This window comes from Odocoileus virginianus, chromosome 14 (genome assembly GCF_023699985.2).
Source record: "Odocoileus virginianus isolate 20LAN1187 ecotype Illinois chromosome 14, Ovbor_1.2, whole genome shotgun sequence".
NCBI classification, from domain to species: domain Eukaryota; kingdom Metazoa; phylum Chordata; class Mammalia; order Artiodactyla; family Cervidae; genus Odocoileus; species Odocoileus virginianus.
The window spans coordinates 42767093-42794939 of NC_069687.1; the positions used below are offsets into that span (position 1 = coordinate 42767093).

The 27847-nt window shown below is 38.3% G+C and overlaps 1 protein-coding gene across 1 annotated transcript in view; it reads left to right on the forward strand.

Annotated features, from left to right (window-relative positions):
- The window catches only part of ITGA2 (integrin subunit alpha 2), a 105973-nt gene that overhangs the window by 51943 nt on the left and 26183 nt on the right, over positions 1-27847 (forward strand). Inside the window, exons 5-17 of the mRNA XM_020880338.2 lie at positions 1371-1485; positions 1646-1773; positions 4594-4742; positions 9291-9441; positions 9720-9885; positions 12114-12190; positions 15192-15330; positions 16210-16355; positions 17820-17963; positions 19752-19955; positions 20668-20804; positions 22354-22493; positions 27504-27655. Coding sequence (XP_020735997.2) covers positions 1371-1485; positions 1646-1773; positions 4594-4742; positions 9291-9441; positions 9720-9885; positions 12114-12190; positions 15192-15330; positions 16210-16355; positions 17820-17963; positions 19752-19955; positions 20668-20804; positions 22354-22493; positions 27504-27655 — 1848 coding nt within the window. The remainder of the gene's footprint in view (positions 1-1370; positions 1486-1645; positions 1774-4593; positions 4743-9290; positions 9442-9719; positions 9886-12113; positions 12191-15191; positions 15331-16209; positions 16356-17819; positions 17964-19751; positions 19956-20667; positions 20805-22353; positions 22494-27503; positions 27656-27847) is intronic.

Here is a 27847-nt window from a genome sequence, read left to right on the forward strand (position 1 = left end):
GTTGTTCCACAGCTTTATATAAGGTTAATCTTTGTAGGTCTTTTTAAGATCATGACTAGACTTCTCTTCGCCCTTTTTTTCTCCTTTCACATCTAATGATTTGTATTTAACCTAATATTTCCTGCCTGCAATGGAGGAAACCTGGGTTCAATCCCTTGGTTGGGAAGATCCCCTGGAGAAGGGCATGGCAACCCACTCCCGTGTTCTTGCCTGGAGAACTCCATGGACAGAGGAGCCTGGTGGGTTATAGTCCTTCGAGTCACAAAGAGTCAGACATGACTGAGCAACTAACACACACACACTTGGTATTTCCCACATGATTTAATCAGGAGTTCTTGCCTTTCAAGGGCTACTGAAAGGGAGAGCTTTGGCACTGGGTTAATGGCGATATTAATAACTGGAGTATGATGTGCATAAGAAGACAAGTGCCAGCTTGGGTGACTGAAGGTTCTAGGGAGTGGACACAGGCAGCTCTGAAGTCCTCAAAGAAATGCTTTGATAACTGCAGAGTTAAAAACTGGCAGTTCATGAGCCTGCTAGTTCCTTTGTTTGTTTAGCATGTAGAGTATTGCAAGGGTTTTTTTTTTTTTTTTATGAATTTTCACACAGAATTTTTGCTTTGATTCTCCTTGAGAATTTGAGACGTTCAGCCACACAGGGCCTGTTTCACAGCAGCCAGTGACCAGGAGCCGCAGTGGTCTGCTCTGCACAGAAGGTGTGGGCTCTTCACTCACCACAGTGTCCACACCTGGCCCAAGCTCTTTGCCAAGCTGCCTGCCTGGCCCATGGGGACATAGGGTTTGTAGTTTCTGCTGAATAGTGAAAATGGAAGGGACAGGAGGAGACATATGTTCAAGGAACAATAATGCTAATGAGGCTGGCTAGCAATTACATATTGTTTGCTATTTACCCAGTACTATTCTAAGTGTTTCATAGACATAGACTCATTTTGTCTTCAAAACAGCCTTAAGTTAGGAGGTCTGATCATCCTCATTTTATAGATGAGGCAGGTGAGACCCAGTTAGCTGAGAGACAAAAAATGAACTTGGCCCCTTTTTTCTCCAGGTTGTTCTCTGGAAGGACAGCACCCCTCTTCTCTAATTTGGTGGGTGACCTGATGGGCTCCTCCCTGCACCGACAGTCCCAGTGTCCCTGTCCCCGAGACCCTTGCCACCGGGCACAACACATCTGCCACCCTCTCCTTCCCCTCTTTGGGCTCCAGTGCACTTTCCCTCAAAGGCGCTGTTGACCTGTTAGTTTCAAGAGCTGATGATTCCTAGTGTCTTAGAAATGATTCCTGAGCTTCACAAACGGCGAGGTGGAAGGTTAACATTTCCGATGTGTTTTGTCATTGTTCTCGTTTTTTGAAGACCTGTGGTCCCCTGTGGGCACAGCAGTGCGGAAGTCAGTATTACACAACTGGGGTGTGCTCTGATGTCAGTCCCGATTTTCAGTTGAGGACCAGCTTTGCGCCTGCAGTTCAGAGTAAGTGATGAATGTGCCAAGGGTCTGAGCAATGCCTTGATTTAAAAGAGGGGAAAATGTATCAGCAAGTGCCATTCTCTTTTACTCTGTCTCATTTTCATGTGGATGTGACTTTTGTCTTACCTATGGAAATATGTTTCTTTTATCATTTCCTATGTAGCCTGCCCTTCCTTCATAGATGTTGTGGTTGTATGTGATGAATCAAACAGTATTTATCCTTGGGATGCAGTAAAGAACTTTTTGGAAAAATTTGTACAAGGCCTAGATATAGGCCCCACAAAGACACAGGTATGGACATCCTTTATATAGACCCTAACCCACAGCTTTCTTTCTGAGAAAATATTACTAGAGATGAGGTCAGTCTTCATCTTTGCATTTGTCCAATCCCCATATTAAAGGCATTTAATGGTAATCTTAAAAGTTAATTGAAATTTGTGCCACATTGAATTATTCTATCGTAACTTTGCCTAATGCTGGTCTTTAAGCATGGTTTCCTATTTCGGACACAGGCATCGGATATGTGACATAGCTTCTTAATTTATCTTTCGTTGCTAATTTTTTCTTCCACTAACTCATGCACTAATCAATACACTTAAAAATCCATAATGTATTTTTTACACACACTTGGACTAGTAATGATAACTTTCTCTTTTTACTGGTGAAAAAATTATCTTTGAATTCTAGGATTTTTATAAATAAGTTCAGACAGCATATTTCTGTCGTAGCTCAGTTGGCAAAGAATCTGCCTGCAATGCAGGAGACCCCCGTTCAATTCCTGGGATGGGAAGTTCCTTTGGAGAAGGGAAAGGCTACCCACTCCAGTATTCTTGGGCTTCCCTTGTGGCTCAACTGGTAAAGAATCTGCCTGCAACGTGGGAGACCTGGGTTCAGTCCCTGGGTTGGGAAGATCCCCTGGAGAAAGGAAAGACTACCCACTCCAGTATTCTGGCCTAGAGAATTCCATGGACTGTGTAGTCCTTTGGGGTTGCAATGACTGAGCGACTTTCACTTCAGTATCATAGTCGAGGCTAAACTTCCATTTTTTACAGAAATCCTTTTAATAGTTTTGTGTAGCTTTATGTTTTAAAGAATCTTTGGTTTTTTTTCTTTCTATGGTGAAAGAAAGTGAAGTCTCTCAGTCGTGTCCGACTCTTTGCGACCCCATGGACTGTAGCCTCCCAGGCTCCTCCATCCATGGCATTCTCCAGGCAAGAATACTGGAGTGGGTTGCCATTTCCTTCTCCAGGGGATCTTCCCGACCCAGGGATCAAACCTGGGTGTCCCGCATTGCAGGCAGATGGTTTACCATCTGAGCCACCAGGGAAGTGCTTTGGTTGCCTTCCTGTGGTAGGCAACCAAAATTAAGGAGCAGAAAGGTGCTGCTTTTATAACACTGAATAGCATTTTTAAAGTTTTGGGTTATTTCTTTCTTTCTTGTTGCATCTGCCATTTTCTGGGCTGTCCTGGTTGTAGGAAAACATTGAACCAATATCAATAGGAACCAGTCCACAGAGTTACCAGTTCCTGTGTTGCATCTGATGCTACAGGGCCTAACAGTTATTGGAACACTTTTCCCTAAATGCTTTGCCCTTCTCTACATTTAAATTTGCCTTTCTGCATCTCTGTATAGTATTGTAAAATACCATTGCATGTTTTCCCCATTGACATTGCTTTTCAATACCAAGAGGATATTAATATCTGTCAAAACTTTGAAGGTTTCACTGTGGGCTTTCACTGAAAATTCTGTTAAATAAAACTAAGTATCATACTGGTTTCTAGAGAACATCACTGTTAAAGCCCCTCATAAGAGAAGTTTTCATCTGTATCTGTTTATTTTCTGTCTCTAAATGAATTACCCCTGTAACATGACTTACTGTGTTTAATGGTTTCCGTGGGGAATTGCTAACCTTCCTCTTCTATCTTGCAACCCCAATGCATCTTCTTCATCTCTAAAGGTGGTTTTACTCAGCATCTTTTCTCTGAACCTAAATGTGACCTTTCTGTAAGCCCTAATCTACCACATCTTCTCTTCCACCTTCCTCCCTCTCACACAGAAGTTGTGGGGCTGTGTCAGGGGTCACCAGTCTCTTCCTCTCAGCTTAGATTTTGAGATTCTTAGAGTTATTTTTGATCCTTTCCTCTCTCTCTCAAGTCTTACATCTTACCTTGAAGAGAGGAGTTCAACAATATCATATTTTTTTGGTGATTTTCCCAGGAAGGCTGGTTAACTGCCTTCCTGGCAAAAGCAGCTGATTGGTCTCAGAAATCCACGCCTTGCCCTATCCACCTTCCTTACACACTGGCCTCTATTTTCAGCAACTCTTTACCACTGATTCCCTTATAACCACTTCCTATTCTGGAAGCCCCAAATCCTAGGCATAGAGAGTGATCTCAGTGCTGAGTACAAGGACATTAACCAAAGTGTTTGACCTCCTTGATCTAAAGGATTCTGGTATGTGCTCAAACGTCTTGTTCAGAAGTTGTTCTACCTCTCGGTTCTTCCAAATAAGACCCTCCAGTGGCATTCTCCCTGAAGACCAGAAATGTCCTGTCCCAAACACACATATAGCAGCTTCCTTTCTAACGTCTGTGATGAAGGAAATCCAGCACAGTGAAGACATTTATACTGACTGCACTGATTAGCAGTCACTTTTCTTAGTATTCAACTATACTTCTTTGTTTATTAGATAATTATCCTCAATTGATGAGATGTTATGTTCCATCCATGATTGCTTGTAATGGTTGACATATATATATCCTTTTGTAACTAGAAAAATCTATTTAAATCTTCCTGTTATGAACTTTATTCTACTATTCATCCATATGGCAGTGCTTTAAAAGCTGCAGCTATTATTCTTGAGAACCATATGGCACATAAATGGCACATTATCATGCTTGTCAATAAGTCCCACTGCTGTACACTGATGACCTCTGACAGGGAAGTTATCCTATTGGAAGAAAAATAATTATTCTTAAGAAAAAAGTTGGAAATGATTTCCTTAAGCTATCAGCCCGTGTATAAATGCACTTCTGATTTTTCTTATATTGGTTACATAGGAATGATTTATAACAACAACAAACCTGTAATAAACTTCTTTTCTCTTAAAGATGGGGTTAATTCAATATGCCAATAATCCAAGAGTTGTGTTTAACCTGAATACTTTTAAATCCAAAGATGAAATGATTAAAGCAACATCGCAGACATTCCAATATGGTGGAGACCTTACAAATACCTTCAAAGCAATTCAGTATGCACGGTAAGTCATGATGCTAATAGGTCAATATGTTGATAAAATAGAAGTGCTCATAAGTAAGAAAAGACAAAGAAAAATATAAAATATATGGTGCGTGCATACTCAGTTGCTCAGTTGTGTCCAACTCTTTGCAGCCCCGTGGACTGTAGCCTACCAGGCTCCTCTGTCCATAGGATTCTCCAGGCAAGAATACTGGAGTGGGTTGCCATTTCCTCCTCCAAGGTATCTTCCCAACCCAGGGATTGAACCCACGTCTCTTGCATCTCCTGCATTGGCAGGCAGATTCTTTACTACTGCACCATGTGGGAAACCCAAATATGCAATACCTACACTTAAATCAGAACTAGTAGAATAGACAAGTCTGAACATTCTTTTACTTGAACACTTTGAGAAGGCAGAAGGGAATAAAATTTTTAAATCTTTGATTTCTGTGACTTTTATAAGATTTTTAATATTTTATATGAAGTAAATAAAATGAGATTAAAAGACCTTTGGTTAAGTTGGAAATGGAGCAATCTGCAAATTTTTGTTACTATTTATTAAGACCACAAACAACTTGAGCTATGGGACACTTCAACCAAATTAAGAAGGGCCGTAGAATCTTAAGTGTTAATGACATAGGAGTCTGAATTGAAGGACTCATTCTGCTAACTACTGTCTGGGGTAATTTCATAACTATATAACACTCCTAATTCTTAGCTCAGTGTCTCTATTTTCTTAGCACTGCTGACCTTCATCTTCACTCTGATTTGATCAGATACCTTTACCAAAAAGGTGCTAAACATTCTCATATTGTTTAAAAAATATAAATGAGAACAGTAAGTTCATCTTCCTTTAAACCTACTTTTTGCCCTTTGCCATCTGGTTGTGCCTTCCTTCCACTGCCATAATCCCTTAAAAGAAGAATCTATGTTCCTTCCTTCATATCCTTGAAACATATGACTCTGCCACCCTGTAAATGTGGTTTTGCCTCAAGCCTCATCCTCTTTAGCTTCCCTTATCATTTGACAATAATGAGCACGCAGTGCTGTTTCTACCCCAGGTGCCTTGACACCACACACTTCCAGAAAACCTGGCAACTTTTGTCAACAAGTTTGCCTCTTCACTGGCTTCTTTTCTAGTTTTTCTTCATTAAACAGAGTCCTTCTTTCATAACCCTTTTTTTCTTAGGTGTTGTATCCACTCTCAGGTTACGTGAGCCATCAGCCCTGCCTGGCTTACCCCACAGCTATGTCGTCAGCCCTGACCTCTCTCGGAATTCACACGGGTGTCCAGCTGATGCTGATTTGAAGTGCTGGCTCACTTGTCAGACTGAGTACATCCTAAACTGGCCCTGTGCTTTTCCCTTCCCCTCCTCGTGACTCTGCCATTTTGATTCATTGTCCGCCTTTTCCCCTTGTTATTCAGACTGTAAACTTAATAGTTTTTTTTTATTCTTTCTACTCCTCTTTAGGTCACATATCTGGCCAGTCACCACATCTTGCCCTTTCTATTTCTGAATTTCCTGTAATATCTGTCCTTTCTTTTTTCAGGACATTCTGTGTTCTAGTTGCTGCTTCTGTCAACTGCTGACTCTCCCCATATGTCTTAAGAGTAGATTCCCTACAAGAGAAGATATGATTGGTTTGGCTAATTTTTTGTGTGTCCCCATTAAGCTGTGCTTTGGAGTCCAGCTACCTCATCGGCTGCTGGCCGTAGCTATTATGCTAAGTACCCTTCTTGGTTCAGTAAAGCAGGCTGAGGGGAGGACTAAGATGACGTAGAAAAATGGCCTCCTAGGAGTTAGAAACAGTAAAGAGCCTTTATTTTTAGAAGGGAATGTGGGTGTGGCATTTTTCCCTGGAAAGAGCCTAGGGGCCTGGCAAGCTTCCTTTTAGGGAGAACAGAAACTTTCTGAGAAAATGGGATTTTATGGTCTTTTCAAAACTTTGTTTTTCTCCCTGTCATCCCTCCCTCACCATTATTTTCCAAGCTAACAGGAGTCTTTCCATTGTGAGGAGAACCACCTAACTTTTTACTCATTCATTCCAGAATTTAATTACATCTAATTCTTTTTCTCTTTCTTCTTCTTTCTCCTCATTCTTGATCTGTTTCTTTACAACACCAAATAGAATTCTGATACTCCTTCAGTAAACGTTTCCATTTTCTATTGATCTAATTTGATTTGGTGCCTAAAGTTAAAATTTATTGTTCCAAGCCCTGCAGATAATCATGAGCTTCCCAGATGACGCTAGTGGCAAAGAACCTACCTGCCCATGCAGGAGATATAAGAGACTTGGGTTCAATCCCTGGGTTGGGAAGAGCCTCTGGAGAAGGGAATGGCAACCCACTCCAGTTTTCTTGCCTAGAGAATCCCATGGACATAGGAGCCCATGGACAGGCTATGGAAACAGGGTCTCAAAGAGTCGGACTTGGCTAAAGCAACTTAACACACACAGGTCATCAAAACTAAACGAGGCATAGTTTCTACCCTCGGCCAACTTATAATCAGACATGAGCTCTACTATATGTCATAAAGAGTATAATTCACTTAAAAAATTATTTGATGTGAGTATAAGAATTCAAATTTGGTTGAGAAATAGGAACTATTTTTCAATATTTCTATATTCTGCTATATAGAATACAGAAAAGCTTTAGGAAATAAACTGATATTCTCAGTTTTAAACAAGTTGAATTAAAGAACTCCATACACTTTCAGGTGAAAATATTCAGTGCATTGAATACACGAACTTGAAGATGGGAGGGATGAATGGAAGCAAATATAGACCTTAAATTCTCATCATATAAGTGGTGGTGGTAAACCTATATGATGACACCAGAAAGAATGTGCAACAAGACAATCCAATAGACAGGAAAAAAATTATTGGACACCTGGTTAACCAAAAGCTGAATCCCTGCTCGTTGAATCAAAACAAATTTCAACTGATCACCAGTTTAAATCTAAGAAAATGAAACAACTAAAGGACTATGAAAAAACTTGGCTGATGATAAAAGTCTTATAGATAAGGCCCTTTTAAAATCACATGTCAAATATGAAAGACACAGACACAAAAAGTAATGGATTTGATTATACAAAAATATAAAATTTCTGCACAGTATTAATATCACTAAAATTTTAAAAATGATTAATGAGCTGAAAAAGTTATTTACAACATATATGACAAAGGGTAATTTTCTTTATAAACAGAAATTTTACTGATCAGGAAAATGATGAAAAACAAAAATGAGCAAATCTAAAGAAAAATCAAGAGTTCATGAAAAAAGAAATATAAATGGCTAATAAACATAAAAACACTCGTCATTCGTCATAGTTAAAAAGTACATAATAAAACAACAATAATATATTATTTCTCACTTATAAGAGTATCCCAGATTAAAAGTTAATTGTCCTCGTTGTTAGGGAAAGAAGATGGGGAAAATTACATTCTTGTACACTGATGGAAGTATAAATTGGAAGAAGTTTGAAGAACAATTTAGTACTATATTTATCAAAATTTGAAATGTGTAAATCCTTTGTCCAAATAATTTCAGTGCCAAGATTTTATCCTACTGATGCATTTGAAAAAGTATGCCAAGATATATACACGAGGACATTCATTATAGCATTATTTGTAAAACCAAAAATGGCCTAAATGCATAATAATGGGGAGTTGATTAAGTAAACTATGGTTCCTCAAAGCAATGAAATATTGCATAGCCATTAAAAAGGAGAGTTCTAAACTAGTGATTACCAGTGGAGTGGTGGGGTGCAATATAAAGGTGGGGACGTGGGAGGCACAAATTATTGGGTATAACACAGGCTCAAGGATGTAATACAACAAGGAGAATACAGTCAATATTTTATAATAACTGTAAATGGAAACTTATCTCTAAAATTGTATAAAATGAGCATTTTTAAAATGAAAATTTATAAATCAATTAAACACAAAAAGGAGAGTTCTATATGTGCTGATCTCCATCAAAATGAAAAACCACTGTATAGAATATGTCCCCATATAAAAGTTTAAGGAGTAAATTTTGCATATATGCTCTATATACAACATTTTCTAGAAGGAAACAAACTGATAATAGTGATTACCTTTGAAATAGTGGCTTGATGTAAAATTTTTGTTTTATAGCTTTCCAAATGCTTTAGATTTCTTTTACCACATATATTTATTACTTTTAAAAATGCAATTTGTTATTGGAAAAATGCAGATCCAATGAGTAAAATTTATGACAAAAATTAATTATCTTTGCTCTTGATTAGTTTTAATAAGTTTAATTTTCTTAGCAGAGGATAATTCTAAGGATTCCTGATGTGAATATACATACCCACACACTATGAAAACCATGGGAGCTATTTTTAATGCCAAGTGAGATTTACATTCTTGTATGTGTTTCTACAAACTACAAATATAATATAGTTAAGATGTCACCAGAACTGATAGATCAATTCTAAGTCGCAATAGGTTATATTCAAAGAAGTCAGTTTCATAGTAACTTTTCTAACCAGAGGTCCATGTATTAACTTTATCCATCGATAGTGAGTTTTTATTTTATCTGTCACAGAGATACCGCTTATTCAACGGCTGCTGGTGGACGACCAGGTGCTACCAAAGTTATGGTGGTTGTAACTGATGGTGAATCCCATGATGGTTCAAAGTTGAAAGCTGTGATTGATCAATGTAACAAAGACAATATACTGAGGTTTGGCATAGCAGTAAGTGGCTTTTCTTTTTACTGGTCTTTCAGTTCATAGGGAAATATTGCTTTAAGACTATACTTTCTAATTGCCTGGTCATAGCTTCATATAAAAGAATATTTTTACTCTACCTCAGCATCTTGCTAACTCTGAGTCCTGCCAACCGATATGGAAGTGTTGCTTGTTTTACTTCTCCAAAAGGCCTATTGTGTTAAAAAAAAAAAGTCTAGAAAATATTAACAGGAAAATTAAAGTACAGCACTGATGGCCGTCTCCTCTCTTCCTCTGTTTTCAAGGTTCTTGGGTACTTAAACAGAAACGCCCTGGATACTAAAAATTTAATAAAAGAAATTAAAGCAATTGCCAGTATTCCAACAGAAAGACACTTTTTCAATGTCTCTGATGAAGCTGATCTACTAGAAAAGGCTGGGACAATAGGAGAACAAATTTTCAGCATTGAAGGTAAAAGAACTCCTCAGAATTTTCTTTCAAAAACTTTTTTCAAGGATACAAACTTACGGTTACCAGCATATAAGGGGAACAGAAGGGATAAACTGGGGGATCGGAACTAACATATACACATTACTGTCTATAAAATAGACAATAAAGGCCTACTGTAGAGCACAGGGAACTCTATTCAATACTCTGTAATAGCCTATAGGGGAAAAGAATCTAAAGAAGAGTACATATCTGTATAACTAAATCACTTCGCTGTATAGCAGAAACTAACATGATATTACAATCAACTATACTCCAATAAAAATTTAAAAAATAAAGTTAAATGTTCTTTAAAAACCTTAAAAAATTCTTTATTACCACGTGCTCTTTTAATTAATTGGCTTCCCTTGTGGCTCAGCTGGTAAAGAATCTGCCTGCCATAGGAGAGACCTGTGTTCAATCCCTTGGTTGGGAAGATCCCCTGGAGAAGGGAAAGGCTACTCACTCCAGTATTCTGGTCTGGAGAATTCCATGGACTGTATAGTCCATGGGGTCGCAAAGAGTCAGACACAACTGAGCAACTTTCACTTCACATATACCTTATACAAAGAGAACTCATAAATAGCATCAATAAGAAAAGTAAAGAATGATGAATACATAGCTTATAAAGTAAAGTAAGTAAAGTAAAGCTGCTCAGTTGTGTCCGACTCTTTGCAACCCCATGGACTGTAGCCTTCCAGGCAAGAGTACTGGAGTGGGTTGCCATTTCCTTCTTCAGGGGATCTTCCCAACCCAGGGGTCGAATCCGAGTCTCCCGCAGGTAAAGCATCCAGGCAGATGCTTTACCATCTGAGCCACCAGGGAAGCCTCATACAAATGTCAATAAACAAAGGAAAATGTTCCCAATTTTTAATTATTTTAAACTTTAAATTAAGTCAATGTTTTTTTGTGCCTAAAAGACAACAAAGATTAGTAATGTTTAATCTTGGGGAGATTATGGATAAGCACAGAAGCTCATATACTATTGATAAGATTATAAATTGTATAATCTTTGGGAGCAGCAATGTAGTACCATCTATTATAATCATAAATAGTTTTACCTTTTTATTCTGCTTCCATAATTTACACTGAAATTCTTAAATTTGTTTGCAGTAAGTATGTATACTTTTTAGGTTAGAAAATACAGTGAAGATTTTTAATAGTTCAGATTTTGAGGAAACATTTACCAGATATATAATAATTTACTTCTGTGGCTGGGGAGGTCTAGTCGCTGTAGAAATATCATATTGTTTAAGACCTCACTTTAAGGAGGACTAGAAAACAATTCTCAGTTGGTAAAAAGTCCTACGTGATGCAAATCGTAGTTCCTGATGGTTAACCCAAATAACTCTCAGCAATGAAGTGAATATTTTATTGAGCATCTGCTATGATCAAAGGGATTGCATAGATTAGTTATTAATCCTTATAGTCAAATCTTTATCTCTTGATAGATTAAGTATTAATCCCTATAGTCAAATCTTTATCTCCTGATTATCCATGGGAAGCATCTATCCAAACATTTTTATTCTTCTCTACATTAATGTGACAGTCCACAAACTTTCCTTTTTGTGAAGATTAGTGAAATGTAACCACTTTGGCTGCACTATATGGAAAAAGAGTTCTAAATGAATCTTAGGGTGCTAGTGTCAGAGGTAAGCACATATGCAGAACTTGGACCAACCTCCAAATTGGTAACATTCCTACTCAATCTTGAATCCTGGTTCCTGAAGCTGAATCCAAATATCTCTCAACACTGTCTTCACCACAGATCAATTGCTTGGCTCCTCTAACTATATCTGAGATATATGTGCATTTATTAGTACCAATATTTAAAAGCTAAAAATTCAGTTAGGTCTTTAGCAAGTAACAATCATTTTAAAAAAGAAAAGATAATCGTGTCAGTTTTCATCTTACCTCATCCCCTATGTTGAGTGTTTCTTGATGTCAGGAATTTCATAGTATACCAATAAATACATTAATCCACAATCAAGATTAATGCCAACTTCAGATACTACCTGGGAAGCATCATGGGTTTCTGCATGTGTTAGAACACTTCCCTAGAGATTCCTCCCTCCCAGAATCTGGTAGCTCTGTACTTTTGAGTGGACATCAGAACCATGCGTGTGTGTGTATGTGTGTGTAGGCACCCGTGTTTGAAATTTTGATTTAAAATCGGTAACAGTGATATAATTTTTGAAACTGCTATTTCCCAGGTACAGTTCAAGGAGGAGACAACTTCCAAATGGAAATGTCACAAGTGGGATTCAGCGCGGAATACTCCCCTCAAAATGTGTGTATATCAGATAACTTCCAGGCATGCTGTCATTTGCCTTGACACTTCTGGACCCAGTAGCCTTGTCCTGAAATGGGAAGAACAGCCATCTAGTGATCAGCAGTTCTCACTCCTAGTCACAGTCATTTAGATTCTTTGTGCTGCTGGCTTATCATCTAAAAAACAGAGGTTAATAATGCCTTCCCTACCCTATTTTACAGGGATTTTTTTTAATGGAAAAAAATGATAATATACAAGAAAGCCTTTGAGTGCTCCAGGGGACAGGCAGTATATTAACTCAAGTTATTATTACTGTAGGAATTTTCTTTATATCATCAACTGCTGGAAAAGTTTGTTTAAAACACAAACTCTTAAAAAAAAAAATAAAACACAAACTCTTATCATCACTGTCATGGTTGAATTCTGAGTTATTTGAATATCTGTTTTTTAACAGCAGAGACAGAAAAATGTTGAAAAAGTCAGGAGTTAGGGAAAGAGTGAGATGGGACATCTTAGCTCAAGGAAGTCCATTTTTTCTCAGAGACATCCGTCTCACAGGTCTCTGATTCTAATCCTACTCAGGATATGAGTGCAACAGTAGTAAAAGTAAAAGAGGCAAGGAGACAGGTAACCCTGGGAAATACTCAGGGAACAGGATTTGACTGGCTGAATAAAGGCCCAGGGTCAGTTTTTTTGTTAGTTTGTTTGTTTGTAGAATAAAAGGTGCTAACATTTTCTGGATCACCAATCGTTAAGAGATGCTCCTAAAAGTTATGGTCTTTCCCTCAGAAAAAATGTCAGTGAACCCACACAAAGAATTTTTCACACAATTTCCTGAAATTTTGTATAGTCCCTGAAGCCCCTTCCTGCACCCAGATTTCAGAGTCCAGGATTTATGACAATCATTCACATAATTTCATGGTCTCTTGTCTTCAGAATGGGACACATTTAATTCCCTATTTTTTTTAAATGGCTTTGTATTTTTCATTCCAAAATCATACCTTGAAAACCATAATGGAGAAGAATATGGAAAATAATGTCTATATAATGGGATCACTTTGCCGTACAGCAGAAATTAATATGATGTTGTAAGTCAACTAGACTTCAAGAAAATACATTTTAAACAATAACAGCAAAACCCCAAAGTTGCATCTCTGATATTTTCTAAGAGCAAAAACTTGTAAATAAGAACTTCCCTGGTGGTCCAGTGGTTAAGAATACTCCTTGCAATGCAGAGGACATGAGTTCAATCCCTGATTAGGGAACTAAGATCTCACTTGTCCTGGAGCAGCTAAGCCCTCCCACCACAACTAGAGAGCCCGAATGCCACAGCTAGAGAGTCTGCGTGCAGCAGCCAAAGATCTAGCCACAACTTGACCTAACACAGCCAAAATAAATAAAATAATTAACTAATTAGTTAATCAGTTGATTAATTAATTTTTAAAAAAATTTAAAAACAAGTCCCATCCTGACCATCTGCTTCCTGCGATGACTTATAGCTTTGAATATTCAGATTGGGTTTTGAGCCAATCCCGAGTGGGCTGTCCTCTCTGGGCCTCCCCACTGGTGCTGACCAATGGCTGTTTTTCTTCCCATAGATGAAATATCATATCTTCAATTGCTTTCTGTAGCTGTGCCATTCACAAATAGATGGGATAGGAGAGAGAGGAATGTGTGAGAAGGAGTTAAGAAGAAAGAGGGAAGGGACTTCTCTGGTGGTCCAGTGGTTAAGAATTTGCCTTCCAGTGCAGGGGATGTGGGTTCAATCCCTGGTTGAGGAACTTAGACCACACATGCCACAGGGAAGCTAAGCCTGTGCACCACAACTAGCGAGAACCACACACCGCAATGAAGACCCAGCACCGCCAAAAAATAAATAAAGTGTTTAAAAGGAGAAAGAGGAGGGAAGTTGAAGATAAATCAGGTCAGAAGAGGGCCACCACATGGGCCTGGGGGAACAGTGCCCACCTCTCTTCCTCTGGCAGCAGTACTTTCTGTTTCTTGAGCGTGTCTCATAGCCTGAGCTCTTCTTAGGAACACGTTAGGCCAGAGGCTCCCTTCTTGACTCCTTTCTAAAGGCTTACAATTGCTCAGCATTTGCAGATGTGCGCCTTTGCATGGAAATTGGAAGATGGCTGTGTGCCCCTCCTGTACTGTAGTACAGATTTATCTTCAAAATGTGTTGTACTAAGCAAAGCCCAAAGTAATATAGCCCATGGGAAGGCTTCTTTTCCAGCACAAAATGTATCAAAACAATTTGGAGATATATCAACATACAATCTGTTAAAAAACCAAAATTCAGCTGAGTGAATCTGTAGATCTAATTGGCTTTATTCAGTGATTCATGGGATTCTCTCATAACTCAGTTGGTAAAGAATCTGCCTGCAATGCTGGAGACATAAGTTTGATCCCTGGGTCAGGAAGATCCCCTAGAGAAGGAAATGGCAACCCACTCCAGTATTCTTGCCTGGAAAATTCCATGGACAAAGGAGCCTGGCAGTCTACAGTCCATGGGGTTGTAAGAGACATACATGACTTAGCGACTAAACCACCACCATGATTCATGAATTGGGCAGCATTTCATTAAGCAAACAGAAAGATGCTCTAAGGGGCTGTAGAAAATGGAAGGCTTTTATGGGCAGAAGGGGAAATGGTCAGACTGTTTCAGGCACAGTCACCTTCACATAGGGGACAGAAGGGGTCCCTCAGGTGATTATCTCACTAGTGCTGACCAGGGAATTCCAAAGTGACATTTAAGATGACCTTCCTGGGAGAGGTTGAAGTTGCAGTTAGGTTAGGTATGGTCTGGGTTTGATGATGTAGACTTGGCACAGGTGATTCCATTTTTGACCTGTTGTCTCTCTTTTCTAAGCAATTCATGTATATTTTGCTTCATCATGCTTAGTTTTGTTTATTTTTTTCTCCTTTAAATTTAGACCATTTGTTTCGATGTTTTGCCCACCCGACACTCTTATGCCTTACAGGTGGTTTAAGGCTTCTCATTTTTCAATTATTACAGAATATTCTGATGCTGGGTGCAGTAGGAGCTTACGACTGGAGTGGGACTGTGGTCCAGAAGACACCTCATGGACATCTGATCTTTTCTAAACAAGCGTTTGAACAAATTCTGCAAGACAGAAATCACAGTTCATATTTAGGTAAGACCTACCAGCACTTGGCTCAGCACATTTAAGTTGCTTCCTTTAAACTAGTCTCTTGTTGGATTTCAGGATCAGTTCAGCAAAGCACTTGAGCTGTCATCTAATTACACATATTTCAGCTGCCTCTTTGCCAGTCAGGCCCATAACTACTTAATGAAACACTGCATGTTAGACTCGTTAATCTCTTCTGGTTGTTCCAGCAGTTGTTAATCCTGGGACATGACTGTGTTTCTCCAAAATAGAAATAGTATGTAAAAGTCAAAACTGTAAGTGGTAGTCTTACATCAATTTGGAGTCTCCAGTGTTTTTGTTCATGTAATAGGTAGTCACCAATTTTGAGCACCTACTATGGGGCAGTCCCTGAGTTGGCTATTCTATCTACATAATATTTAAATACTTCCAACTATCCTTTGAAGGGAGTACTACTATCCTCATTTTACCTTTCCAAAGAGGTTAATTACTTGCTCAAAGACAAAAAACTTAACAAGTGGCAAGTCCAAACTTTGAACTGGAGACTGACTCTAAAGCCTATGTTCTTCCCACTGTGCAAATTTCCACCTTTTAAATTCACTTATTTATTCATTCTCAAATATTTGTTGAGTGTCAGGTTCATAAGGAGCTGGTGAGGACAATGCAGAATCTAGGGTCAGCTTTATGGGGACATGTTCCACCTCCACAGGCAGAGTTTCCAGCCAAAGTGCACAAGCAGTTCATCTTAGAAAAAGGAAGAGGATGTGACCTTCATGTTATACTCAGGAGCATGAGCAGCTTTGCGTCACACTAACAAAAGGGACCTCTGATCATCTCTGCTAGCTTCACAAGCTTATCTGGCCAAGATATTCAACAGTACCTACTCTGTAACCCCTTCTCTCCTAGGTTACTCTGTGGCTTCAATTTCTACTGGGAACAGTGTCCACTTTGTTGCTGGTGCTCCTCGAGCAAATTATACGGGCCAGATAGTGCTATACAGTGTTAATGAGAATGGCAATATCACAGTTATTCAATCTCACAGAGGTGACCAGGTAAATTCCGTTGTTTAAGCAGGTGAAATTAATTTCATGGACAACCAGGGCTTGTGGGAAGGGAGGAGTCAGTAGAAATGGAAATTAACATTTATTGAGTGCCCACCCTGTAGCTGACTCTGTGGTTTGTGTTTACTTGAATATTCCTCAAATATTCACAACAATACTGAGATGTACCATCCCCTGTTGATTAACTGCTGAGAGTAACTACCTAAGGCTACATAGCTTTCATGGGGTTGAGTTGCCATTAGAGCCCAGTGATGACAGACACCTAACCACTGCTTTGTAGGCAAGCTCCAACAGGAACCGAGGATCTGGAGAAGGAACGAGTAGACAAAGGGAGCAGTATCCCATTAGACTGAGCTAGGACATCTGGGCCTGTAAAGGTATCCCGTGGCTCTGACATTTCTAAATGTCAAAAAGTTGGACATTTCTAAAAGTAAAGCAGCTCTCTTCTGTCACTTTCTTCTGATGTGTGGCAGTTTGGTAGTGAGGACTGGTGATGCCTCCCAGTCATGGTCCACGAGAACAAAAGCCAGCCTATAGAATCCTATTTTCTTGCTAAGTAGTTTTGACTCCTGAACTTAGCACATATTTGAAATGCACATCACTGTACTCCAACAACTAACAGAAAATTTTCTTCCTTAAATCAGAGAAACTGATTATCTACAGATTTCCCTTCTCTGGGATTAAATCTGATTCACTGTCTATATGGATTTTCCTGGAGGAAGAAGATCTGAGTCTTTGACTTCCTTGACCACAAATCCACTGTGGTCATACATTTTCCTCCTCTTTAGTATTTTAAAGTTTATGGTCTTCCCTGGTGGCTCAGATGGTAAAGAATCCTCCTGCAATGTGGGAGACTGGGTTCTATCTTTGGGTCAGGAAAATCCCCTGGAGAAGGGAATGGCAACCCACTCCAGTATTTTTGCCTGGAGAATCCCATGGACAGAGTCTGATGGGCTGCAGTCCATGGGGTTGGACATGACTGAGTGACTAACACTTTCACTTTCACTTTCTAGTATGTTTTATCACAGAAGTCCTGTTATTTGTTCAACCTCCCTCTTCCCTGCCTGCCTTTGTCTACAACATCTCATAAAGCTTCTAAGTGTCCCTTAAGTGTTGTCTTTTACCCACCAGCATAAGAAATACCTGGAGTGCTTATTTAAAATACTTTTTTCTTGATTGCCCAATAGACATTGCATCAGAATCTCTGGAAATGGCTCTTGGGAATCTGTATTTTACAGGTGCTTTTTTTGGTGATTTTTGTGCACACTAAGTGCCAAGAAACAAGTGTTAGATTGTGACACAAACAGAAAGAAGGGGTGATGTTATCTATCTTTATGTTCCTAGCACCTTACAGGCAATAGATGCTCAATTTTTGCTTGTTGAATGAGTAAATAAAAGTTTAGTGTAATACTAAGAGTAGAAGAATCCTAGTGTTGATATGCTTTATTCCTCCAGATTGGCTCCTATTTCGGTAGTGTGCTGTGTGCAGTTGATGTGAATAAGGACACCGTTACAGATGTGCTCTTGGTAGGTGCGCCAATGTACATGAATGACCTGAAGAAAGAGGAAGGAAGAGTCTACCTGTTTACTATCACAAAGGTAAAAAAAAAATTATTAAACTGATTTCCTTTGATTTGCTTTAGTATTGATAAATAAAAGTGAATCTTCATTTTTACAGATTAAAGAATGTTTATTATTGAATAAAAGTATGGCTTATGGATGTCACCATTAAGTTACAGTTTTAAAAATCACATTGAAAAGCATAACCTAGACCTTAATATATAATGTCCTGCTATCTTCCACAGGAGGTCTTTGAATACATATTTTCTTTACAAATAAAGTTATTATAAATGCATGTTGTTTTTTGAAATGCATACACACATGCATATACATCTGTGTATTTCCCAAATATCTCATTCAATTATTCTTCTTTGCTATAAAGATATAACAATAGCAAGGCAAAGCTGCTTTGTTGACATTTTACAATGGTAAGGACAAATTGTACCAGGCACTTTAGAAATAGCCATATAATCCTGTACAATTTCTACATTAGTTTGTCAGAAAATTCCATTGCTTGGTGTAACATTTATGTATATATCCAGATCTTGGGAATTCCAGTTCTTGCACATAGATCTGAGCATACTCTAACATGGAAAAGCCTAGTTTTTCCAACTTACAGACTTAAATCTCTAAATCCATGCACACAATTATAGTTAGCTTAGTGAAACCTGAAAAGAAAACTAAAAATAAAGGCACAGATTGACATAGAAGGTTAGATGGCTAGATAAGGAAAGGATGGAAAAAGAGAAGCTGATATTAATGTAGTAAATGTTATATTTAACTGTTGCAATATTTTGTCCTACCTTATTTATTTAAATTAATATAACAACAAAAAATAACAAACAACAACAAAAAATAACACTTAGCCCTTAAACAGAAGCAATTAAAACAATTTTAAAGCATATAAAGAAAGTGTAATTAAGTATTTAATAAGGGAAGAGTGTATCTACTAGTTTGAAAATTTAACAAATCCCCAACTTCTTAAATGTTTCTTGCTAGTCAGATATTCTGAATATTATTAATTGCTAAAGGTGAAATGATCTTCCAGTATTTTACCAGACTCAGTAATAAATTAATTTCTGTAAGATTATTATAGAGGAGAAAGAATCAAAACAGACTCAGTTTCATGGTTGAAGAGCATTGCTTTATTATGAAGTCATGAAATAGTTCCATTCTTGATTTCAAAATCTGCAACAAAAAAAAAGAGCCCACAATTGTATCTTTTACAGGAAAATGTCTTTTCTTTGGCAGAAATATTCAGTGTTTTATATAATGGAATATTAACAATCTCATCTTTCACTTCCTATACCATTATAATTATGCCACTGTTGTTCAATAGCTTTTAAGTAAAAGACTAAATTAAGATATTGTGTTTTATTTGTTTCTACCTTAATTTTATTGTAGAGTTTAGTAGATTTTTACCAGAAATTTTTTAAATAAAAAAAAAATTGAAAACAGATGAGTGAAGATCCTAATATTAAGGGGAAAAAAAAAAGAAATGGACACTCTTATGTAGGTTGTGCAGCCAGCCTACATAAAAGAATTGCTTCTTTTCACCTTGGTTTATGCGCAGATAGCCTATGACCTTATTTTCAGTATGGCACAGTGATTCATTTGTACATAGGTAGGTATGTAGATAGATAGATTCTTTTTCAGATTCTTTTCCTTTTTAGGTAACTAGAACTATTGAATATAATTCCTTGTGCCATACAATACGTCCTTGGTTATCTATTTTATACCTATATTTATACTACTATAAATATACAGTAGTATGTATTTATTAATGTAAGGTTGGCTTTAATTGTCCCCTTTTTCCCTCTCTGCAAGGGCATTTTGAATTGGCACCAATTTCTGGAAGGCCCCAAGGGTCTTGAAAATGCTCGATTTGGTTCAGCAATTGCAGCTCTTTCAGACATCAACATGGATGGCTTTAATGACGTGATTGTTGGCTCACCTTTGGAAAATCAGAACTCTGGAGCTGTGTACATCTACAACGGTCATGAGGGCATGATTCGCTTGAGGTATTCTCAGGTAATCCACAGTTTTATGGTAGTTTGTTTACACGTGAATGAGTTACATTGTGTTAGAGCTAAAGAGTATTGTGTGGACCATCCAATGCATCCCTCTTACTTTATAACCTAATTCACTTATTCATCAGATACTTAGTGAACCCCTACTGTATGTCAAGCTCTGTCTAGACTCTGGGAATACTGTAAAGAACAGGATAGTCAAAATTGTGCTTTGTATGGATCTTTCATTCTTGTGAAGGAGACAGAGGGAAAGAAGATAAGTAAGAAAAGTATTCCAGAGAGTAGTAAATGATAAGGAATTTTTTAAAAACTAAAATACGGAATAAATTTTCAGGGCTAGGAGGTATCAAGTATTTGAGTGAGTGACCAAGAAAGCCTCACTCAGAAGCAGCTTTTGAGTAAAGATCTGAAGGAAATGAGCTAGGAGAGGAATCAGGACCCAAACCTGCATCAGTTCTTCTCCAGTTCGCTGATCTCTCACTGCTTTGTGCTGGCTGGTTATTTTATGTGAGAGTCATGCTGTTTGCTTTGATGAAAATGTGGTTGCAAGAATAATAATCAGATCAGATGAGCTATGAAAAATCAATGGAGTTCTGTGGAGAATAAAACAGTCTGAGAAATGGCCATAGAAAGAATATACCAGGGCAATGTAGATGCTTTTTTCTGTTTCAGTTGTCACGAACTATAATTTCATCTCAAACTTGCTCTTTTAGAAAATCTTGGGGTCCGACAGAGCCTTTAGTAGCCACCTCCAGTACTTTGGGAGATCCCTGGATGGCTATGGAGATTTAAATGGGGATTCCATCACCGATGTGTCCGTGGGGGCCTTTGGACAGGTCGTTCAGCTCTGGTGAGTCATTGAGAGCCAGACACAAACTAGTTAACGAACACATGGCCTGCTAAGTAGAGCAGATTGCTTTGCTAGTATTGTGAAAATGTCACAGGCATTATATAACACTCTAAGACATTTGTATGTCATAGTTTGCATAGAGGAAGGAGTATGTTTTTCCTGGTAGGAAAAAAAAGTACTTGCTTAACATTAGAACCAAGTCTCTCTCCTCTTTAAAATGAACAGAAAAAGTGTATTGAAAAGATAAAGCTCTTGAAATGGTATTAAGGATATTTCTGATTATTATCTTTTTATTACCTCAACTTGTAGAAAAGAATTCTCATGAGAATGCTCTAAAAATACTGAATACCAAGGCCACACAAGTGAAGTACAACTTCTCCTGTGGTTAAAAGGTATCTTTTACAATTATTAGTCATAAACAAGAAGCCATTATTTGGGTTTAGCTGACCTCTCATTGACCTCAGGAGGAGTTGAAGAGCAGGGGGGAACGATAAGGGATTCAAGAGCCAAGTGAGTAAGGGTAAAAATAAATATATTGGGCTGGTGAAGGAATGGAACCAGAAAGAAACAGAATTCTGTCAGGAGTCTCCAAGAAAATATAGTTCAGTTATCCATTTATGTCTGTTGAAAAATACGCTTTAAATGTCCAAGTATGTGAAGAACAGAAAGAAATTGGCTATTGAGTAAATCACACTCTGAGTTCAGTGAAACTATTTACAATATCTCACTTGTGCTTTTAAAGGATGAAAAGCATTGTTTTTCGTGCATCATTTTTCTTTCAGCACACGACAGGCAGGTTGTTAGTTTCTCCACCAGGGATTGAACCTGTGCCCCTTGAAGTGGAAGCACGGAGCCTTAACCACTGGACCACCAGAGGAGTCCCTTAGTGTGGAGGTCCCCAACCACTAGTCCATGTCAGAAACCAGGCCACACAGCAGGAGGTGAGCAGATGAGGCTGCATCTGCCGCTCCGTTACTGGTGTGAACCATCTCCCTCGCCTCTGCAGTCCGTGAAAAAATTGTTTTCCACGAAACCAGTTCCTGCTGCCAAAAAAGTTGGGGACCACTGCCTTGGTGCATCATTTTAATGAAATCTTCCTGTGGAAGAAATAAAACTCAAATGTAATATTTAAGGCTTTGAAAAAAAGAAAAGATATTTACTGAATAAAATCAGTTAAGAGTAGCATTAGAAAAATACAAGGTGTGATGACATAATTATATGGCTGCTTTGGAAACAGTTTTGTAAGAAGTCATACCTTTCAGTGAGCTTCACCCTGTGGCCACCTTGGTAGACCTCATGCGTGGTAGGCCATATACTTCCTATACTGTGACATTCCCTTTTAAGATAGCCCATGATGGCCAAACTCTTTTCTTTGAAGGTGAGTTTGATTCATCTAAAAAGTCAAGACACAAGGAGTCAAACCCATTTTTTGAGGGGAGCAGTTAAGCTAGGTTAATGCTGTTTTGTGGTCACATTCCTACAAGGTGCTAAGACTAGTTTTTCTGGGTAGCTTCCTGAGAATAATTTTTTTTAAACATTGGTCTTTCAGGTCACAGAGCATTGCTGATGTATCTGTAGATGCTTCATTCACACCAAAAAAAATCACTTTGCTCAACAAAAATGCTGAGATAAAACTTAAACTCTGCTTCAGTGCTAAGTTTAGACCTACTAATCAAAACAATCAAGTGGGTGAGTAAACATGAAATAATCTGCACAAGAGATAGTTTTGCTTGTAGAGTTTCAGTCCTGATTTAAACTATGCTTGGGCTATGGAAACCAAAAGAAACAAGGGTTTTGCAGACACTTGAATTGCCATATATTTGAGGTGCCTGAGAATGGTTAATTAGGTGTGGAAGGTGTTTTAGACCTTCCTCTGTCATCCTTAGAAGGTCACATTCTGCAGCAGAAAGTCATGAAATCAGTGACATAATTGTGGCCTCTTTCAGTCTGTCCTTTAAGTTTCTCTTACCCATACCTTCCTAACATAAAACCATGGGCACATGCAAATTAAATTGAACTTGAGTCCATATTAGATGAGTCCATGGGGAGTTGGCTATGCCATAATAGAGTGTGTTCAGCATGAGGATAAAATATTTCTATTCTTGAAAATTTAAGAAGCATGAAATAATGAGAGAGAAAGTATAAAACAATGTATAATTTGTGCCCAGTGTTTTATATTTTCTAAATAATCTATTATGTGAACCGAGAACTTTCAGATGTATAAGCTGGATTTAGAAAAGGCAGAAGAACTAGAGGTCAAATTGCAAACATCCGTTGGATCATAGAGAAAGCAAGGGAATTCCCAAAAAGCATCTACTTCTGCTTCATTGACTACACTGAAGCCTTTGACTGTGTGGATTACAACAAACTGTGGAACATTCTTAAAAGATGGGAATACCAGACCACCTTACCTGCCTCCTGCAAAACCTGTATGCAGGTCAAGAAGCAACAGTTAGAACCTTACATGGAACAACTCACTGGTTCAAAATTGGAAAAGGAGTATGTCAAGGCTGTATATTGTCACCCTGCTTATTTAACTTCTATGCAGAGTACATCATGTGAAAGTCCAAGCTGGATGAATCACAAGCTGGAATCAAGATTGTCAGGAGAAATATCAACAACCTCAAATATGCAGATAATACCACTTTAATGGCAGAAAACAAAGAGAAACCTAAAGAGCCTCCTGATGAATGTGAAAGAGGAGAGTGAAAAGGCTGGCTTGAAACTCAACATTCAAACAATGAAGATCATGGCATCCGGTCCCATCACTTCATGGCAAATAGATGGGGAAACAGTGGAAACAGTGAAAGATTTTATTTTCTTGGGCTCCAAAATCACTGTAGATGGTGACTACAGCCATGAAATTAAAAGATGCCTGCTCCTTGGAAGAAAAGTTGTGAGCAACCTAGACAGCATATTAAAAAGCAGACATGTTACTTTGCCAACAAAGATCCATATAGTCAAAGCTGTGGTTTTTCCAGTAGTCATGTACAGATGTGAGAGTTGGACCATAATGAAGGCTGAGCACCAAAGAATTGATGCTTTTGAACTGTGATGCTGAAGAAGACTCTTGAGTCCCTTAGACAGCAAAGAGATGAAACCAGTGAATCCTAAAGGAAATAAACCCTGAATACTCATTGGAAGGACTGATGCTGAAGCTGAAACTCCAGTACTTTGGCCACCTGATGCAAAGATCTGACTCATTGGAAAAGACTCTGATGCTGGGAAAGAGTGAAAGCAGGAGGAGAAGGGGACGATAGAGGATGAGATGGCTGGATGACATCACCAACTCAATGGACATGAGTTTGAGCAATCTCAGGGAGATAGCGAAGGATAGAGAAACCTGGTGTGCTGCAGTCCATGAGGTTGCAAAGAGTTGGACATGACTTAATGACTGAACAATAACAACAAATAATCCAGTGAAGTGAGGGAAAGTCTGAGAGTAAGGAAGACTGTGGGCAGTCTTACTCTCTCTGGATTGGTCCAGTTGTCTTTGGCAGCCTGGCTGAGGTCCTCCATGTCCCTGAAGTCTTTCTAAGCACTGCATCTCACCTCCATCTCTCCTGCACCAGTTATCTCAGTTCCTTCAATATGTAACCATTGATTTTTAGCACTTAATCCAATACTACTTTCTTTCATTTGCTGCTGTTTCGTGGGTCCTCATCCTTTTCATCAGATTTTTTTAAATTGAAGTGTAGTTGAATTACAATGTTGTGTTACTTACTGTTGTATAGCAAAGTGACTCAGTTATGCATATATACCCTCTCCATCAGATTTTGACTCTAATTTTCAGAAACCTGTATTTCCTTGTTATTCAGTCATTCATCGTGTCTGAGTGTTTGCAACCCAATGGACTGCAACACTCCAGGCCTCCCTGTCCTTCACCATCTCCCGAAGCTTGCTCAAGCTCATGTCCATTGAGTTGATGATGCCATCCAACCATCTCGCCCTCTGTTGTCCCCTTCTCCTCCTGCCTTCAATCTTTCCCAGCATCAAAGTCTTCCCTAATAAGTCAACTCTTTGCTTCAGGTGGCTAAAGTATTGGAGTTTCAGCTTCAGCATCAGTCCTTTTAGTGAATATTCAGGGTTGATTTCTGTTAGGATTGACTACAGCTATTTTACTAGGTGGTGAACAAATTAACTTAAAGGGTAAAAATATAGAGGCAAGTTGTCATGATTTATAGAAGAAATAAGAAGGCTAGGAACACAAAGTTATATTAACGTCTTGACACGCCTTCCATGTTTCCTATTTTTCATATTCATCTGGCATTTTTCCTTTCAAGTGTTCAAACCCTGACCCACCTCTGAGGAGCACTTTTCACACACCTGCCTTTTAGCACATTCATCTGAGCAGCCATGAAAGTCGAGTTGGAAACCATTACTGTCTGAACATGAAATGGCTAGATAGGATGTGCAGCATGGTGATTTTTGTCAGTAATGCTGTATTGTATGCAGTTATAAGAGACTAGATTTTAAAAGTTCTCACCACACACAAGAAATTGTAACTTTGTGAAGTGATGGGTATGTTAAGCAGCTTATTGTGGTAATTGTTTTGCAATGTATAAAATCACTATGTTGTATGCTTTAAACTTACACAATGTTATATATCGATGATATCTTAATGACGCTGGAGGAATAAGACATTAAATATAAAAAGTTAATTTGGAAAATCTATTCATTGGTGGAAATGACAGGTGGGTAACCTCTGCTGGCCCTGAAGCGTGGGTTTGTCTCAAGCTTCTTCCTCCCAATTTTGGACTGTACTCCGCCTCTTCTGTTACCATGCACTTGAAAGGCATTTTCTGCTTTCAGAGGATTTTATTCCCTCCCACCTGTTGTCTAGGGTCTCTCACCATTGGGTGCCTTTCCCTTTGAATCCTCTTCTTGATGCCTTAGGTCCACATGGTCATGATCATTCGTCACTTACTTGCCTGGCAATAATAGTGTGTAAGAGAGAAATCCCATCTCTGTGACTTTGAAAAGTCAATTTACACAGCATGTGACTTCTATTATTTATTGCTTCAGATGCGCACTCCAGCTTGAAGTTAATAACATAAAAAGGATTATCATATTGCCTATATAACTATGTATCACTTTGGAAAAAATGAAATATTGTCATTCCACATGTACTAACTTTGTCCTGGCTGCCATCACTTCCCTGCCATTGCTTTTCCTTTGTGCTATTTTCACTACTTATTTGTAGTTCTTGATTCATTTGTATTTTATCTTTGTTAACCTCAGGAAGTATTCAGAGCAAGAAAAATTATACATCACTTCTAGTAGGTATTTGAAAGGTCACATATAGAATGCTTTTGGAAGTATAGTTAACCTTTAAACTCTTGGTTTAATTCAGTTGCTCAGTCATGTCTGATTCTTTGCGACCTCATGGACTGCAGCATGACAGGCCCCCCGGTTCATCACCAACTCCCGGAGTTTACTCAAACTCATGTCCATTGAGTCGGTGATGGCATCCGACCATCTCATCCTCTGTCGTTCCCTTCCTCTCCTGCCTTCAATCTTTCCCAGCATCAAGATCTTTTCCAGTGAGTCAGTTCTTCACATCAGGTGGCCAAAGTATTGGAGTTTAAGCTTCAGCATAGTCCTTCCAATGAATATTCAGGACTCATTTCCTTTGGGATGGACTGGTTGGATCTCCTTGCAGTCGAAGGGACTCACAAGAGTCTTCTCCAATACCACAGTTCAAAAACATCAATTCTTGGAAATAATAAAACAGAATAATCCTAAGTAATGCAATTGATGCTACTAATAGTATCAGATCTTCTCAGTGTTTGATGGGTAGCCAACAGATTTTACTGAAAGTTCTGATAGTTGGACATTAGCTACTGACATCAGTTTTTATCACATATGTTTCTTATTTCCATTTCCCTATGTTAGTATTATTATCTCTGTTTTATAGATGAAGAAATGGAGGTTCTAGGAGATTAAGAAAATTGCCTAAAGCTTGTCAATGATGAGATTAAGATTCAAAACAAGTCTGTCTGATTCAATACTTGTTATTGCAGTGTAACATGACTTCCCCCAAGTAAGCTTTTGGAATATGCAAGGCACTGTACATTTCGCCTTAGAGTATCTGATTTAATTCTCAAATAACAGTGAATCCTCTAAACTGCATAGAAATAGTAGGAACATGGGGTCTGGTTTCAGAATTACTCAAACTTTACTTCTGACCATGCCCTAGCTGTGTGAGCTGAGGTGAATTATTTTGAAAAACAGAATAATATTTTGTTAATTATCTGAAAAATAGGATAATAATATCCATGTTCCAGGTTTATTGTAAAACTTACATAACATATAAGAATGTGTTCAAATGTAGGCCCTCAATAATAATTCCTTTCCTTTTCATGTCACCATGTTATAGACGATGAAATTGTTACTTGGGGAAATAATTTGACCAACTTCATTCAATAGATTTCCCAGTGGCAAGTCTACTTTTCCTTCTACTGCATCAAATCACATTTCTTTGAATCACATTTCTTTGTGTCCACAGTCAACGTACATCATACCAGAGCTGCAGTTACAAATATCACAGGCTAGCCATGGTTCACAGTCCATCAAAAGGAAGACTGGCTTTTGTTTTCTTGTAGTCAGAGACTTAACCCAGTAAGACACTATAAAACAGGAATGCTTTTTCCTTTAAAATGTATTTGTAATGACATTTCTTTATGATTTTTATTATAGCCATTGTGTATAACATCACAATTGATGAAGACCAGTTTTCATCCAGAGTGATGTCCAGGGGGTTATTTAAGGAAAATAATGAAAGGTGCTTGCAGAAGACCATGATAGTAAGTCAAGCACAGCGCTGTTCTGAGTACCTCATCCACATACAGGTGAGCCTCGGAGTCATCTCTTTCATCTCCTTTCTTTTTAAAGACTAATGAATGGTGAAAGCCTGAATTGGAGGCTTATGAGTGAGAAGAACCCTTGCTCTTCTAATTAGTGCTTTTTTTTGGTCTATGAATAGGAGTATATTTCTTTTACACTAATCTATATGGTCACATGCTATTATGTAAGTTAGTTGC